Consider the following 13,234-nt stretch of genomic DNA (forward strand, 5'->3'; position numbering starts at 1 on the left):
TTTGTTCGCGAAAAAAATATGTAGAAAAAAAACTTCTTACCTTCCTACCAAAAATTTCCTTTTTATTTGATCTTGACTATATATATATATATATATATATATATATATATATATATATATATATATATATATATATATATATATATATATATATATATTGAAGTTTAATTTTTTTTTTAAGATTAATATTATTGAAAACGATATGAATAAAAATAATTTATAACTATAACTGTATATCGTTCCATTCCAAGAAAGAAAGAAAAAAAACACACATCTTCCATGAAATGCAAATCATCCATGAAGGAATCACATTCTGTGATAAATACTTCATTTCATTTCTTATGCCAACCAAACAAGATTTTTGTTATTCCACCTTAATGATCCATTCCATGACCAGGTCAGATTAATGCATACCAAACACTACCTAAGTTTTGTTGTTCAAATCACTAGATCGTCACACTTGAGATAGATATCCGTGTGTAATTAAGTTTTTTTCTTCTAAAAGGTCAATAACATGTTTATGATGTCATTTGAGTCGATTATGATAATTAGAATCAATTTAGATGATTTTTTAGGTTAAATGAAACTTAAAGGCTAATTTGGAAGTTTGACGACTTCCATCAAACTCATTCAAACTTTGAAATAATGAGACTCTTAACGAAATAATATGTAGTTGAGTTGTAAAATTAGTTACTAGAACTTATTTCATCCTTTAAAGTCAATATGAGGGCTTATAGAATGTTTGTGAGCGGATACACCAAAGTATATTACCCAATTGAGCAAAAACTCACACATTGGCATGGCTTGTGTCACACGAGTCATCTGTATGCCAATGCATATTTCACACGGGCCATGTGTCGTTTTTGCCCATGTCAAAATTTTAACTAAGCCCAATTTAACCCAAATCACCATCATAGATTCCTTAGTACCTCATTAATGTTACTTAATGATTAAAATGAATTAAGTTAACTTATAAAGTAGGTTTTTGGACTTGATTTATATTATAAGTACTTAATAAATGGCTTGATTTTGGTTGTTTGTTCATCTTTAAAGGAGAGATTCTTTGGTGGATTTGGAGGAACAAAGATTCATTATGCATGTTGCATACTTCTTAGTGATGTTTGGGTTGTGTTTGATTTGGATGGTAGTGGATTATACTTGACATGTGTAATTCATAATTGTTGGTGTTTGTTACTCAGGTCTAGTTCTAGAACAAAAACATGTCTACATCTTGGAAATCTTTTCTATTTGCTTTGTAGGTTGAAAAGGTTTGCAATCACTGAAGAAGGTTCATCTGGGGTGATTCTTAAGAATAGTTTGGAGATCATCCATTTGGGTCGAAATACATTTGAGGGAGAGATGTTTCGTTGTGTATTCGGGTTTGGTTTGAGATTTGATCAATTTCGTTTCATAAGGTATGTCATTTGTTTGGCTTCGGCCATTTTGGAACATAGTGCAAGTTGTTTTTCCGGTGATGGCCATGTCGAAGCTCATGGTAACATTTATGGTATTTGAGTTTTGGACATATACTTTTTCGACTTTTAGGGGTTAGTTTTGGATTTATTGATTCTTTTGGGTTGTGGGTATGTTTGTATTGTTTATAGTTTATGATAAACTTCGTTATCTTTACACAACCATTTGAGTGTTTCCAGAAATTTGGGTTTTTTGTTTCGAAGTTGTGTGTGCAATGATATCAAGGTGGAGTGTTGTTTCTGGGAGATACACAATGCTTCGTATAAACCGTTCAAAATTTTGGGAAAGCAATGAAAGAATTTCCGGCAGCTCAAGTTTGCCACCCTAACCAACTGTCGGCTACTTCAAGTAACCATAATTTGAGTTTTGTGGATTAGGCTAGATTCGCCACATGGTTGCCACTTGAAGTGACGATTTTTTTACTAAAAATGGCCATTTGGTATGACCACATGAAGTAGCGACCGAATAGCCATTTTCTTCTGATGAGTTTTCTTCTTTAGATACAAAAATTTAGTCATTTTATAGCTAGTTTTTCTCTCTTCATTTGGTTATTTGTAAGTGATTTATAACCCCTGTTTCATTATTGATTAATAATATAAGGTGTTTGTTTCTCCACATAGATGTACATAATCACCCTGATTGTAAAACCATGTTAAATGTTTGTGTCTAGTAAGTTTATTTGCTTGCTATTTACATTTGCTTAATCTTGTTATGTTTTGTTCTCACTTTTAAACATTGTTATCGTGTTTCTGCATTCTAATTATCCGTTTCGTTGTTGGGTTTTAAACTTGTTTATGAGACCGGATGTTTGATATCTCTTTGGTATATGTTTGGATTGCAAAGGTAATTGTATGGATCCCCAACAAAAGAGCATCATTTTCTGTTCTATGAGTAATGGAGCAAGACCCCAATAACGTTGTTACCAAATTAATTGGAATTAAAAGAGCAAATGTTATAAGTAAACTAGTTAATTTCGGGATTCGATTGATAATTGTTACACCACAACCACATAACGATGTAAGAACATCAAACACCATGCTTTCTAACCTCAATATTATAATTCAAATAAGAATGCATTATATCTATACAAAACAATGTGAAAGGGTCTCAAACATAAATCAAACTGAGAAACATAGCAAGCAAATCAAAAGAATGAACTCATCGGGTAGTCCTGAAAAAAACTACACCAGCAAAGAATCAAAAGAATAGATATGGTAAAAAAGGGTACCATTTATTTTTCAAAGACTTGAATGTCTAAAAGAGATCAACTTTCTTCTTAACCTGATCTTGCTTCCATCTTGGTAACTGATAGAATGCCTGTTTTGACATCTTAAATATTTCCTCAAATTCTTCCGGGGAGAGATACATCTGAAACATCATACCCAACAACAAATATCAGATCATCATTTAAATAATAGTTTTCTTAAAACCATATCTACATCCAACATTACCTCTCTCTTCTTGTAATCAATCCCAATAACAGGGTTGGTTGATTTTGCTATGAGTTGTTCATAACTATATGTACTTTGAATGTCTTCACCACCATTTTCATTCTCATCTGTTGTTTCTTTATTTGAAGGTTCCTCTTCATTGGTCTCTGCATTCGGCTCAGATGTCTCATCTGCAACCTCGTTATTGCCAAAAACATCAGAGGCTTCTTCACCCTTCACTGGAGTTACATTTTCACTCCTCACTGGAGTTACATTCCCACTTCTCACAGGAGTTACATTTCCACTCCTGAATGGAGCTGTATAGAAGCATGGATTCTTTGTCACGTTATATTTTATAGGAAAATGTTAAATATAATAATATATATGATTAGTGATTAGTGATTACCTTGGTCAAAATTAACAGGTGAGGTAGAGGAAGAGACAGGGGCAGAGGCAGATTCTAATGATGAAAGTTTTCTGTGCCTATGAGGAGGGGAATGGTGGTCAGATGGTGGTCCCTTCTTTTCAGCAGTGAGGACGTTGGATAAGGCGGCTATTGCCGCCGCTCTCTGGGACCCACGAGCTAGCATTCTTGGAGGTGGTCCATGTTGAGGAGTTTTAGGAGCAGTAGATGATTTTGAAAAAGCAGAGGTTAAAGCTGCCATGGCTGATGCTCTTTGGGTCGCCCCACTAAGTTTATTTCCCGGGGGCTTAACATCTTGGCTCTGTTGTAATTAAATAATATGATAGGGGCCACTTTAAAAAAAAAAAAAAAAAAAAAAAAAAAAAAAAAAAAACTTTTTATACAAGAAATACCTCTGCTACACAGCCTGAGCCGAAGAGTTGCACAGCCTTCTTGTGGAATGCGTTTCCGTGAACCTGGTTCCATTGAGAAAGAGAAAAATGAGATACAAATTAATTATTAATTATTAATTATTAATACATGATATATATATATACATACAGTAGTTTTTGCAGGATCCCATGAGAAATATGTTGTGAAGAAGCAAGGTTCGTTTCCCTCTGTTACTCTGTATAATACAACATGTGGGGACAAGGAATCCATAGATGCAGCCAACTCTACATATTTCTGAAATCAACTTATTAAAAAAACATATCAACCAATAAAACGTATAATTTTTGGATTTGTATAACTATTATTATTATTATTATTATATGTACCTCGCCAGTTTCAAAAGCGTTTTGTTTTTCCATTGACTGTGATAAATGACCAACCCAAACGATGACCTCAGCATGTGTATCTAATATCAAGACATCCTCTGGAAACAAGTCATCTTGTTCAAAATTGTGAACTTCTTCAATCTCTAACTTCCCTACAGAGGAAAATAAGATGATAAAACCAGTTAGTTGGTGGATATAATCAGCAAAAATGAATGAATTAATAATGGACATGTGAAAGATAGATGGTTTATGGTTTTGAAACCTTTATTGCTTATTACTTCAAACAAGTGAGGTTCACGGATGATTTCCTGTGTTACTTTGCTACTTGAGTAGCTTTGTTTTCCACCAAGTGCAAGCCAGAAAGCTAAGCTCTCTTTTCCTTCTCTAGAGAATTTTACAGGCACTCCAGACTAAAGATATAAGAAAAAAAATAAAGGAGTTGAATAAACTATCAAGGATTGGAAAGGGGTATAAAAGTAAATAAAGATGAAAGATAGATAATTTAAAAACATACCTTCAAAAGTTCAACAACTTTTGCTGCTAATTGCTGCTGTTCAGGTGTACTCTGGTTTCCATACCAGGTAGAAACTGTTGTGCTGGATTGTAGGATAAAGCAGCTATAGGAATTTAAAGATGTTGCAACCTGAATGAGATTATGTATGCACATTGTCAAGTCTTAGTTGAACTAAATCCCTTCAACAATCACATGATACATGAAAATAATAGAAAGTGGATCATATTCCTAGAGAATACCCTCTCTACTTGTTGAGCTTTATTATTATGCACTGAAGTTCCTGATATTTCAATGAGTGCAGCTGTGTCTGGACTGTAGGTCTCATCATGCAGTCCTTTCTCTGCAATGTAGTTTTTATAACCAGAGCTCAATCCACCCTAGTAAAAAGTAAAACCAAATATTTACCATTGTTAACACCCTTCTTCTAAACCTATATATATCTTTTACAACTACTACAAGTGGAAGAGAGTACCTTGAGAACAACCATAGGCTGAAAGATAGCAACAAATTGTGGTGCCTCTTTTCCTTGATGCATTCGACCCTACAATAAGATAGTAATATTTCAAAATTAAATTCATATATAATCAGCAGTGCAACAAGCAAAAAGCTATTATATTTATGATACCTGAACAGGTTTGCATTTCATAGAGTTGAACATTGAAGTAGTTTGTTGAACAGCCGTTTTTTGGTCCTCCTGAGATCAGACAACATATCAAGTCCTCATCCCAAATACACAATTATTTATTTTTATTTTTTTAAAGAAAAGAAATAATATGGTTTTAGTTTACCTGGATGCTATCCTTCCCAATCCAACAACACAGGTAGTGATCTTCTTTCTTTTCATCAGAATGGTAGGAGTAAAGACAAATATAGCAATCTCCACTATAAAATTTTCCAATATCCTCCTTGGGTAATTCCGTCTTTTCTTCACCATCAATACGCCATACCTAAACCCCAAAATTTATTTAATCATTGTACAATAAATGACTGAATCCAAATGTAGCAACAAGTTTATGATCTGAAACCTCAATTTTTCCATTTTCTCCAAGCAAAGGTGGAACATCCTCCTCTACAGGATCCGTTTTTGTCTGACCTTTGACAAAAGCACCTTGTTGCTTCAGCAGAGCTAGTAATTAGAACAAGAGTGCTAGTTTTAGAAAAAGTCGAAAATAGCCCTAAAAAATCCAAACAGCCATGTCCCATGTAACAAAAATACATAACAAATTTACCTGCTACTTTTCCTCTAGTTTCCTCAGGAACAGAAGCTGCTGAAGCTGCTGACCAAGACACAAAGTTGGATTTAAATGAACTTGTCTCATGACCTTGACCCATGCGGGTTACAGGAGTTGACTTTGGCAGATTTTCTTTGAGAATAAACTCCTACAGATGGTGTTTATATTATATAGCGGAGAATGAGAATCAATAACAGATACACAAGATAAAAGATAGTAAAAGATATAAGAGGGAGGAACCTCAGCAGCGTTCATGACAGATTTTTTATCTGGCAATGGTGTTGTTCGACCAACCCAAATGAACAAATCGGTGCCACAGTATAAAAGATAACATTTGTCATTATGTAATGATGATTTTGAAAGTTGGCCTTCTATTTCCTGAAATTGACCTCTAACAATGCTGCATATTCAAAATAGTTGGAACAGTTTCAAGATTCATAGATTAATTTAATGTACCCTAATTGACCAAAAGAGTAACTAGTATGTGTTACATGTTACAACTGAAAGAGTGGAATTTATACCAGTAAAGTTTTGGGGGAGTTTTTTCAGGAATTATATCATCATCACTTGCTACTTTCTTGCCGCCTATAGGAGCAAATCCACCAAAGAAGGCCCAAAATTCAGCTGATGGCCCCTCTGATTGTAGCTTTCCCTCATCTGCAACATATTAAGAGAATGAAAAACAGAATATAATAATAATAAGTTAATAACAATGATGATGGATGGATAATTGAATGTATACATTCTGTCAATTGATAGATCATCCAATCATAAATATTGCAAAAAGGTAATGAACAAGGAAGGGATAGAACTTGACTAACAAGTGCCCTACCAACAATTGCAACATTGCAGTTTCCCTCATGATATCTTTCCTTCATAATCTGAACAACATCTAATGCATTGAACCTTTCTTGAACATTCGTGTTGGCCCCATTAAACATAAAGATTTTATCTTTAGTGTCCAATATGAAGATTTCATCATGATTCAATGAGGACCGAGTAAAAGGGACCTGAATAAAGAGCAGAAAGATGTTTCAAAAGATGAATTAACAATTGATCTAAAATATGTTTGAATTATATATGCACCTGTTTCAATCTGACAACTCGTTTTCCTTTACATGTGTACAATCGTGGTTCAGGCTTTTCTTTTTCTTCTTTTTCTTCTCCATCTTCTTCTTCTTCTTCTTCTTCTTTTTCTTTTTCTTCTTCTGCGGGTGTTTTGACTTCAGATCCAAAACCTCCCTCAGGTGGAATTATACATGGTTTAAAGTATGACAAAAACCTATTAGATTCATGACCTTGAAGTTCTCGATACTCTATTGCACGATTGCCAAGAACTGAATCAAGCTCAACAGCTTTTACAGCTGCTGCTCCAGCTTCATCCTAATTTACATCATGAATTTGACTATTTATTACAGATATACACACAAGAAATTTTCAAAAAAACGTAGAATGAAATACCTGATTAGCATCTTTTCCCAACCAGAAATGTATATTGTAAGTGTATGCACCTGCCTTGCCAGCAGTCTGCAAATAAACAAATTGTTGAAATAGAATTATACCACTTGAGATAAAAGGACAGAAGAAAAAAGATAAAATTTTGGAGGTTATAAGCACCTTCAAGACAATGTATGAATCACCAGAGGAGAATCTACCATGGTCAGAATTTGGTAAAAGTACTGGTTGTGAGTTCTCAATTTTCCATATTTCAATCCCTCTACAAGGAATTAAGGGAAAAAAAATCTACACAACTGTTTACAATGGAGGTAAAGTAACAATATCCATATGTGAAAATTTGTATATATTATAAAAGTTAGAAATTCAATAAGGATACACTTTCTGACCAACTCCCTGAAATGCAGGCTCCAGAACTCTGATAGACATGGTGCAGAAATCCTGTGTTATAACTTGTTTCAACGAGGATTGAGAAGAAGATCATCCAAGGTTTCAAGGCCCTGCGATTTCAATCAGTAAGTCAGTTGTATTTGTGGGAGTTGGTTTTCCTGAAAAAAGAGAGCTCATTGACATGTTTTCTATATCTATCAGACTATCACCTTTAGCATATTCAACCAATGATCAAAAATCTTAATAAGAGCCAATGTCGTGATAAGATCAAAACAAGCAGCATCATCTAACATACATATATGCAAAACAAGCAATTTTCCGTACTCCTAACTTTTTGGAAAAGATGATCAAATTCAAATCGAAATCAGGGAACTGCATCAAAATATTTGACGACATATAAACAAGTGAAACAATCAATCGATGAGAAGGAAAACGTACCTGGGTAACACCCAAATAATTTCTCACGCCAAAACGATCACAATGTGCTGAGTTTTGAAAGAGGAAACATTAGGGTAAAGTAGATAATTGATGGAGAAAGAGAGAGAAAGAGGAATGGGGGTACTAAAAGAGCTCAATAATTGGTGTTTACAGGTTGTTTTCAAATCTTTTCCGGACGGGGTTTCTTCTATGATCTTGATATATGAATGAAAATTCAAAGTTGTAGTTGAAAAGGAGATTATAGGAAGGTGAGAATGAACGAGGCATGCAGGCCCGTAGAGAAGGAAAAAATCAAAAAAGGCGAAGTTCTTTGCAGAGATCCGGTGACAAGGGCACCTGCGAACGCTTCCTTTTCGTTTCGATTTTCCCTTTTTGTGTCCCCATTATTTTCTTTCTTTAATTTTTTGTCCTTGAAAGTTGAAAGTGCATTTGGCAATTGGCAATTCTTTTCTTGGCGTCAAATTCAAAATTGAAGTTGGGAGTTGGGACACAACCGTAGGGTTGTAGCTGGGACCAGGATAGCTTTGAGTTCGTCTCCGGTTCACAAAGTTAGGTTTCGGTTCGGTTTTTTTTTTTTTTCGTACTTTTGTTTAAATGGAAATAAGCTAAATATATTATAAATTTGACATAATTACAAATAATATTAACAAGGAAATTAAGTAACTAACTTTTATAAATGTTATAAATGAGTACCTAACCGTTATAAATAAGTAATTTATTAATAATATTAAACTTTTATAAATTTTGGAAAATTGATCATTTTCTTTAGAATAGAGCATTATAGAGAAGTATTATTTATTTCATAGTGTTTGGTGGTAGGCAAAGTTTGGATTTTGGAAGCTAACATAATCAATTTCAGAGTACACGGTAGTTAAAACTGTACATGCAGATATGACATTTCGGGCACACAAAAACTAGGTTTTACTTTGCTATATAACACGTGATATTCCATTTAATTATTCACCTACAACCAAAATCCATAATTCTCTATTATAACTGTTAGACAACGACCACGAAGAAAACTTTTCAAACTTGCATGTTTACATGCACAACCTTCAGCGGACGAACCATCATAGTTACACGAACATCAAAACTAATGTCATGGATTGTTTCCAACTCTGTTTTCTGGCTATTGGATGCGTGGTAAAATAACTTTGCTCCAAATTTTAATTGTATAGTTAAAATGTATAATCTTTTTACAACTTATTGTTTTATTTTCCTAAAAAAAATACAGTTTCATGCATTCATAGGTTGTTTGTTGTTTGTCATATTTACAGGTAACGTTTCTCTAAGAGGGGACTACCTACACAATGTTCATAGTGGTTGCTATAAACAGAAACATCCAGATCTTACCTATAGCTTTCTTTCTTGGTGTGGCAAATAATGTCGACTCTTATATGATGTTCCTCATGAGGTTGAAGGAAGCTTTCATGGATGATGTCATAACTTCATCCCTAGGTCAGGTAAATATCATTCATAACCAATATGGAGGATGCCATAACTTCATCCCTAGGTCAGGTATTCCCTAATTCTTATAATGACTATTGTTGTATGAGTGTGGCATTATATGTGCATACAAGAGATGGTCGAAACAGAACATTTGAACCTTTCTTCTGGCACACATGCAAATCATATACTATGTCTGTTTTTCAAGAAACATTTTGTTAGTTAACCCTTATTGCATGTGAGGTGCTTACCAACATAGGTCATGTGAAATGAGAAATACTCTATTTCCCAACATCTGTTGGAATGTACTCAACGTTGATATTCCACAATTCATTCTGGTGTTATCGGTTAATAAACACAATGTAATGATAATTAACGCTTATTGAGGTAATATGTGACTACATTCAATGGATTTTTATTCAACGTAGTCACATGGGAGGTAAAATGATATATAAATACTAAATTATTATTTAGTTGTAAAATTAACATAAATTATAATGTTTATTTTTCAGGGAGATTGACTAACGTACTCACCCTGTATGTCGAGATGGTGCTTCAGAGGAGGATGCACAAGTTTGTTCAGTAATATCACGTCCGACATTTTTCAAGTTTTTTATTTTAGAAAAAACTTGTGTTGTATATCTAAACAACTACACATGTTCATGTGGGAAATGGTGCAGTCTTAGCATATCATGTGGTCATGCTATTACAGCATCACGTTATTCAAACATTACAGATTTTTTCCTATGTAGTTCAGATATATTATCAGACTGATGTATTTTTATGTACATACCAGACGCAAAATATGCATCTTGTTCCCCTTCCATCTGAACTGGACATATAATACCCATTGATGGTTGTTTTAATCCCTGTGTAACCGAATATTTATTTTTAATAGCAATTAATTATGTTTGTTAAACGTCTTCACCTTTGATCTTATGTCTTTAAACTTACTCTTGACTTCTTCTTCTATTCGATACTCTCTACGAGATAACTTATAGTGAAACATATTTTTGAAGCGGACCCAAAGTGATCCATACATCAAATATGGGAGATCGGTGACAACAATATCATCACCAATGATTATCCAAGACCGAACGAGCGTGCTCACTAAATCTGAAGTCCATGGCATGGGTTAATTTGTTGTTATTCTGGAGTTGTATAAGTAACTTTAATGTCACTCTTAACTATAATGGGTCATGAACACTGAAGGTCACGCAATCCAATGCACATATTCCATACTGATATTCCGGATTGACATTTCGGATGTTAACAGAGTCATACAACAACATTGCACACAATCTCAGACATATATTCCTAACACACACATTACTTTGTTAAAAAATCACACTATTAATATGCATCTACCATCCATCGTAAAAGAAGTACGTTAGCAAAGTAATAACTTGAGAATGAGTTCGTCTGAATTTCGTGATTGACATTATTGTGACAACCGAGGCAAAAGCGTCACTGATCGCCGTTAGGAATCAACGTAGACAATAAAGTGTAATAGGACAATAATGTAGTATTCTAGTATTATATATATATATATATATATATATATATATATATATATATATATATATAGGGTTAGGTTAATGTGTTTCTTACATTTATTGTGTGCTAGAATGCACCAATAGGAATTTAGTAAAATTAAATAATTATTTAATTAAATAAAGATAGATATTAAATGATTTTCATAATTGTATGTATATTAAATGATATCCATAATTATAATTATTTTTTTATGGAAACTAATTAAATTCATCATTAACGTCAGCAATAACATTCTTTCAGAATGAATTCGCATCTAGGTTTTTATTTATGAATTCGTTTTTTGTTTCGTGACTCATTCAATTAAAATACAATAAATTTGTATGGAATATGAAGAACAAAAGTATATTCTAGTATAATACACTCTCATTCTGCTAGAATACGCTCTCATTCTTCTAGATACGAATTCATTCTGAAAAAAATATTATTGTTAACATTAATGACGAATTTAATTAGTTTCCATAAAAAAAATTATAAGTATGGATATCATTTAATATACATATATTTTTTACTAAATTCTTATTGGTGCATTCTGGCACACAATAGATGTGGGAAACATTTGAACCTACCTCTATATATATATATATATATATATATATATATATATATATATATATATATATATATATATGATGGTTCACCTGAGATTAAAAAAACAGTAGAGATCTTGAGATTTAATCTTAACCACATATTTCTCATTTTCCGTTCTAGCGCTCCAGCACACCTGCAGCAGTGGGGTATGCCTAATCATAAATGATTACATGGCAGAGAGGTATAATCATATATGATTATACATGTCTCTACGTATATGCTTAATCATAAATGATTATACATATATGTCCGTTCACAGAGTAATCATATACGATTATGACAGTTGGTGGTAGAAGAGGTGGTGATAACAGAAGTGGTGGTGGTATAAGTGACGTAGGTGACAGTGGTGGGATCTGCTGGTGTTAGAGGTGGCGGTAGTGGTTGTGGCGGTGGCGGTTGCGGTGGTGGGGATGGGGGCGGAGGAAAAAGGAACGGGTGACGTTATATAATCATTTATGATTATAACAGGTCTTCCGCACCAGTACACTGGAGGGTTAGAGCGGCAGATGTGAAATATTTGGCTGATGTTGAATCTCAATATCTCTATTTTATTTTTAATCTCAACGGAACCTACATCTCTCTCTCTCTCTCTCTCTATATATATATATATATATATATATATATATATATATCGATTTCGTCCTAACCAAACGCGATTATTACGACAAATAGGCTCAAAAATAAGTGCGCGAAAAATTGTGTCGTCTTATGAGCAGGTTAACATATTCAGAATGTACGCCTCAACGTGATTCCAAAAATATAAATTTCGTAAAAATCCGACCTATCATGGAGGAGATATAGTTTTTACTATATATTGGAATCAATCGTGCATAAAAAGTTAAAACGTCGAAAATTACAAAGAGAACGGTTGACTTCTAGCAAAAGTCACCAAAAAGAAAAACATAGTACTTCTCAAAGTAGGAATTTTGAGACCGAGAACGTCGAAAACAAAAGCCGTATGAGAGTTATAATTTTTACAAAATCATCAAAGGTAGAAAATATATGCTAAAAATGAAAGTTGGAATTAGCCAAAACTACCAAAAGGAAAGTTGTACACGTCGATACCTACACATGGATATAAGAATCGTCGAAAATGGAGCTCATACGCAGGAGTTATGGAATTTAGAAATTTGAATTCTCGTCGCACACGCACCACTTTGTTCTTACATTTGATTGAACGAAAGGTTTAGATTGAAATTGAGATTGTGTTTCCATTGGTTGTTTGTCTCTAGATTTCATCTTGAATTGTATTATAAAATCATAGAAGAATTTCAAAATTAGAATAACAAAACATAAGTTGATCATAACAGAAAAATTACAATCCAACATAACAAAAACTAAAACTAACACTAAAATTAACAAACCAAACAAAATTTTGAAGTTCCATATATATAAAATAAACTTAAATAGTGGGGTAAGGTTTCCTTCATGGCCAAAATTAATTAAAATAATGTATTGTGGAAGTAAACAATATAGGACTTATGTATTGATTTTGTCAATAGACTTAATTAAAAAATCATGTACGGATC

At 33.3% G+C, this 13,234-nt stretch overlaps 1 protein-coding gene across 2 annotated transcripts; it reads right to left on the reverse strand.

Moving 5' to 3' along the window:
• Positions 1-2,400: 2,400 nt before the first annotated feature.
• On the reverse strand, positions 2,401-8,525 carry LOC145137423 (villin-3-like). 2 transcript variants are annotated; one of them, XM_079071553.1, is made up of 24 exons: positions 8,115-8,525; positions 7,666-7,786; positions 7,449-7,548; positions 7,293-7,358; positions 7,130-7,214; positions 6,918-7,039; positions 6,664-6,841; positions 6,353-6,488; positions 6,072-6,231; positions 5,829-5,979; positions 5,625-5,725; positions 5,388-5,546; positions 5,225-5,293; positions 5,072-5,140; positions 4,839-4,976; positions 4,600-4,728; positions 4,348-4,495; positions 4,086-4,237; positions 3,868-3,993; positions 3,720-3,782; positions 3,310-3,628; positions 2,925-3,220; positions 2,755-2,841; positions 2,401-2,654 (listed from the first exon to the last, which is right to left on the reverse strand). In XM_079071553.1, the coding sequence occupies exons 2-24, from the start codon at positions 7,713-7,715 to the stop codon at positions 2,592-2,594; spliced, it is 2,967 nt and encodes a 988-aa protein (XP_078927679.1). In that variant the 5' UTR covers positions 7,716-7,786; positions 8,115-8,525; the 3' UTR covers positions 2,401-2,591. The 2 variants fall into 2 exon arrangements, with proteins under 2 accessions (XP_078927679.1, XP_078927678.1); XM_079071552.1 differs by having other exon boundaries at positions 6,918-7,214.
• Positions 8,526-13,234: the final 4,709 nt, after the last annotated feature.

Source organism: Lactuca virosa, chromosome 9 (assembly GCF_052849685.1).
Source record: "Lactuca virosa cultivar CGN04683 chromosome 9, Lactuca_virosa_CGN04683_v6, whole genome shotgun sequence".
NCBI classification, from domain to species: Eukaryota; Viridiplantae; Streptophyta; class Magnoliopsida; order Asterales; family Asteraceae; genus Lactuca; species Lactuca virosa.

Coding starts and splice junctions, on each gene's coding strand:
- LOC145137423 (XM_079071552.1), bottom strand. CDS start 7,715: ATGTCTATCAGAGTTCTGGAGCCTGCATTTCAGGGAGTTGGTCAGAAA. Junction 5,294..5,387: donor TTGGGAAGGATAGCATCCAG/GTAAACTAAAAC, acceptor GTCTGATCTCAG/GAGGACCAAAAAACGGCTGT. Junction 4,238..4,347: donor TGAAGTAATAAGCAATAAAG/GTTTCAAAACCA, acceptor TTTCCTCTGTAG/GGAAGTTAGAGATTGAAGAA.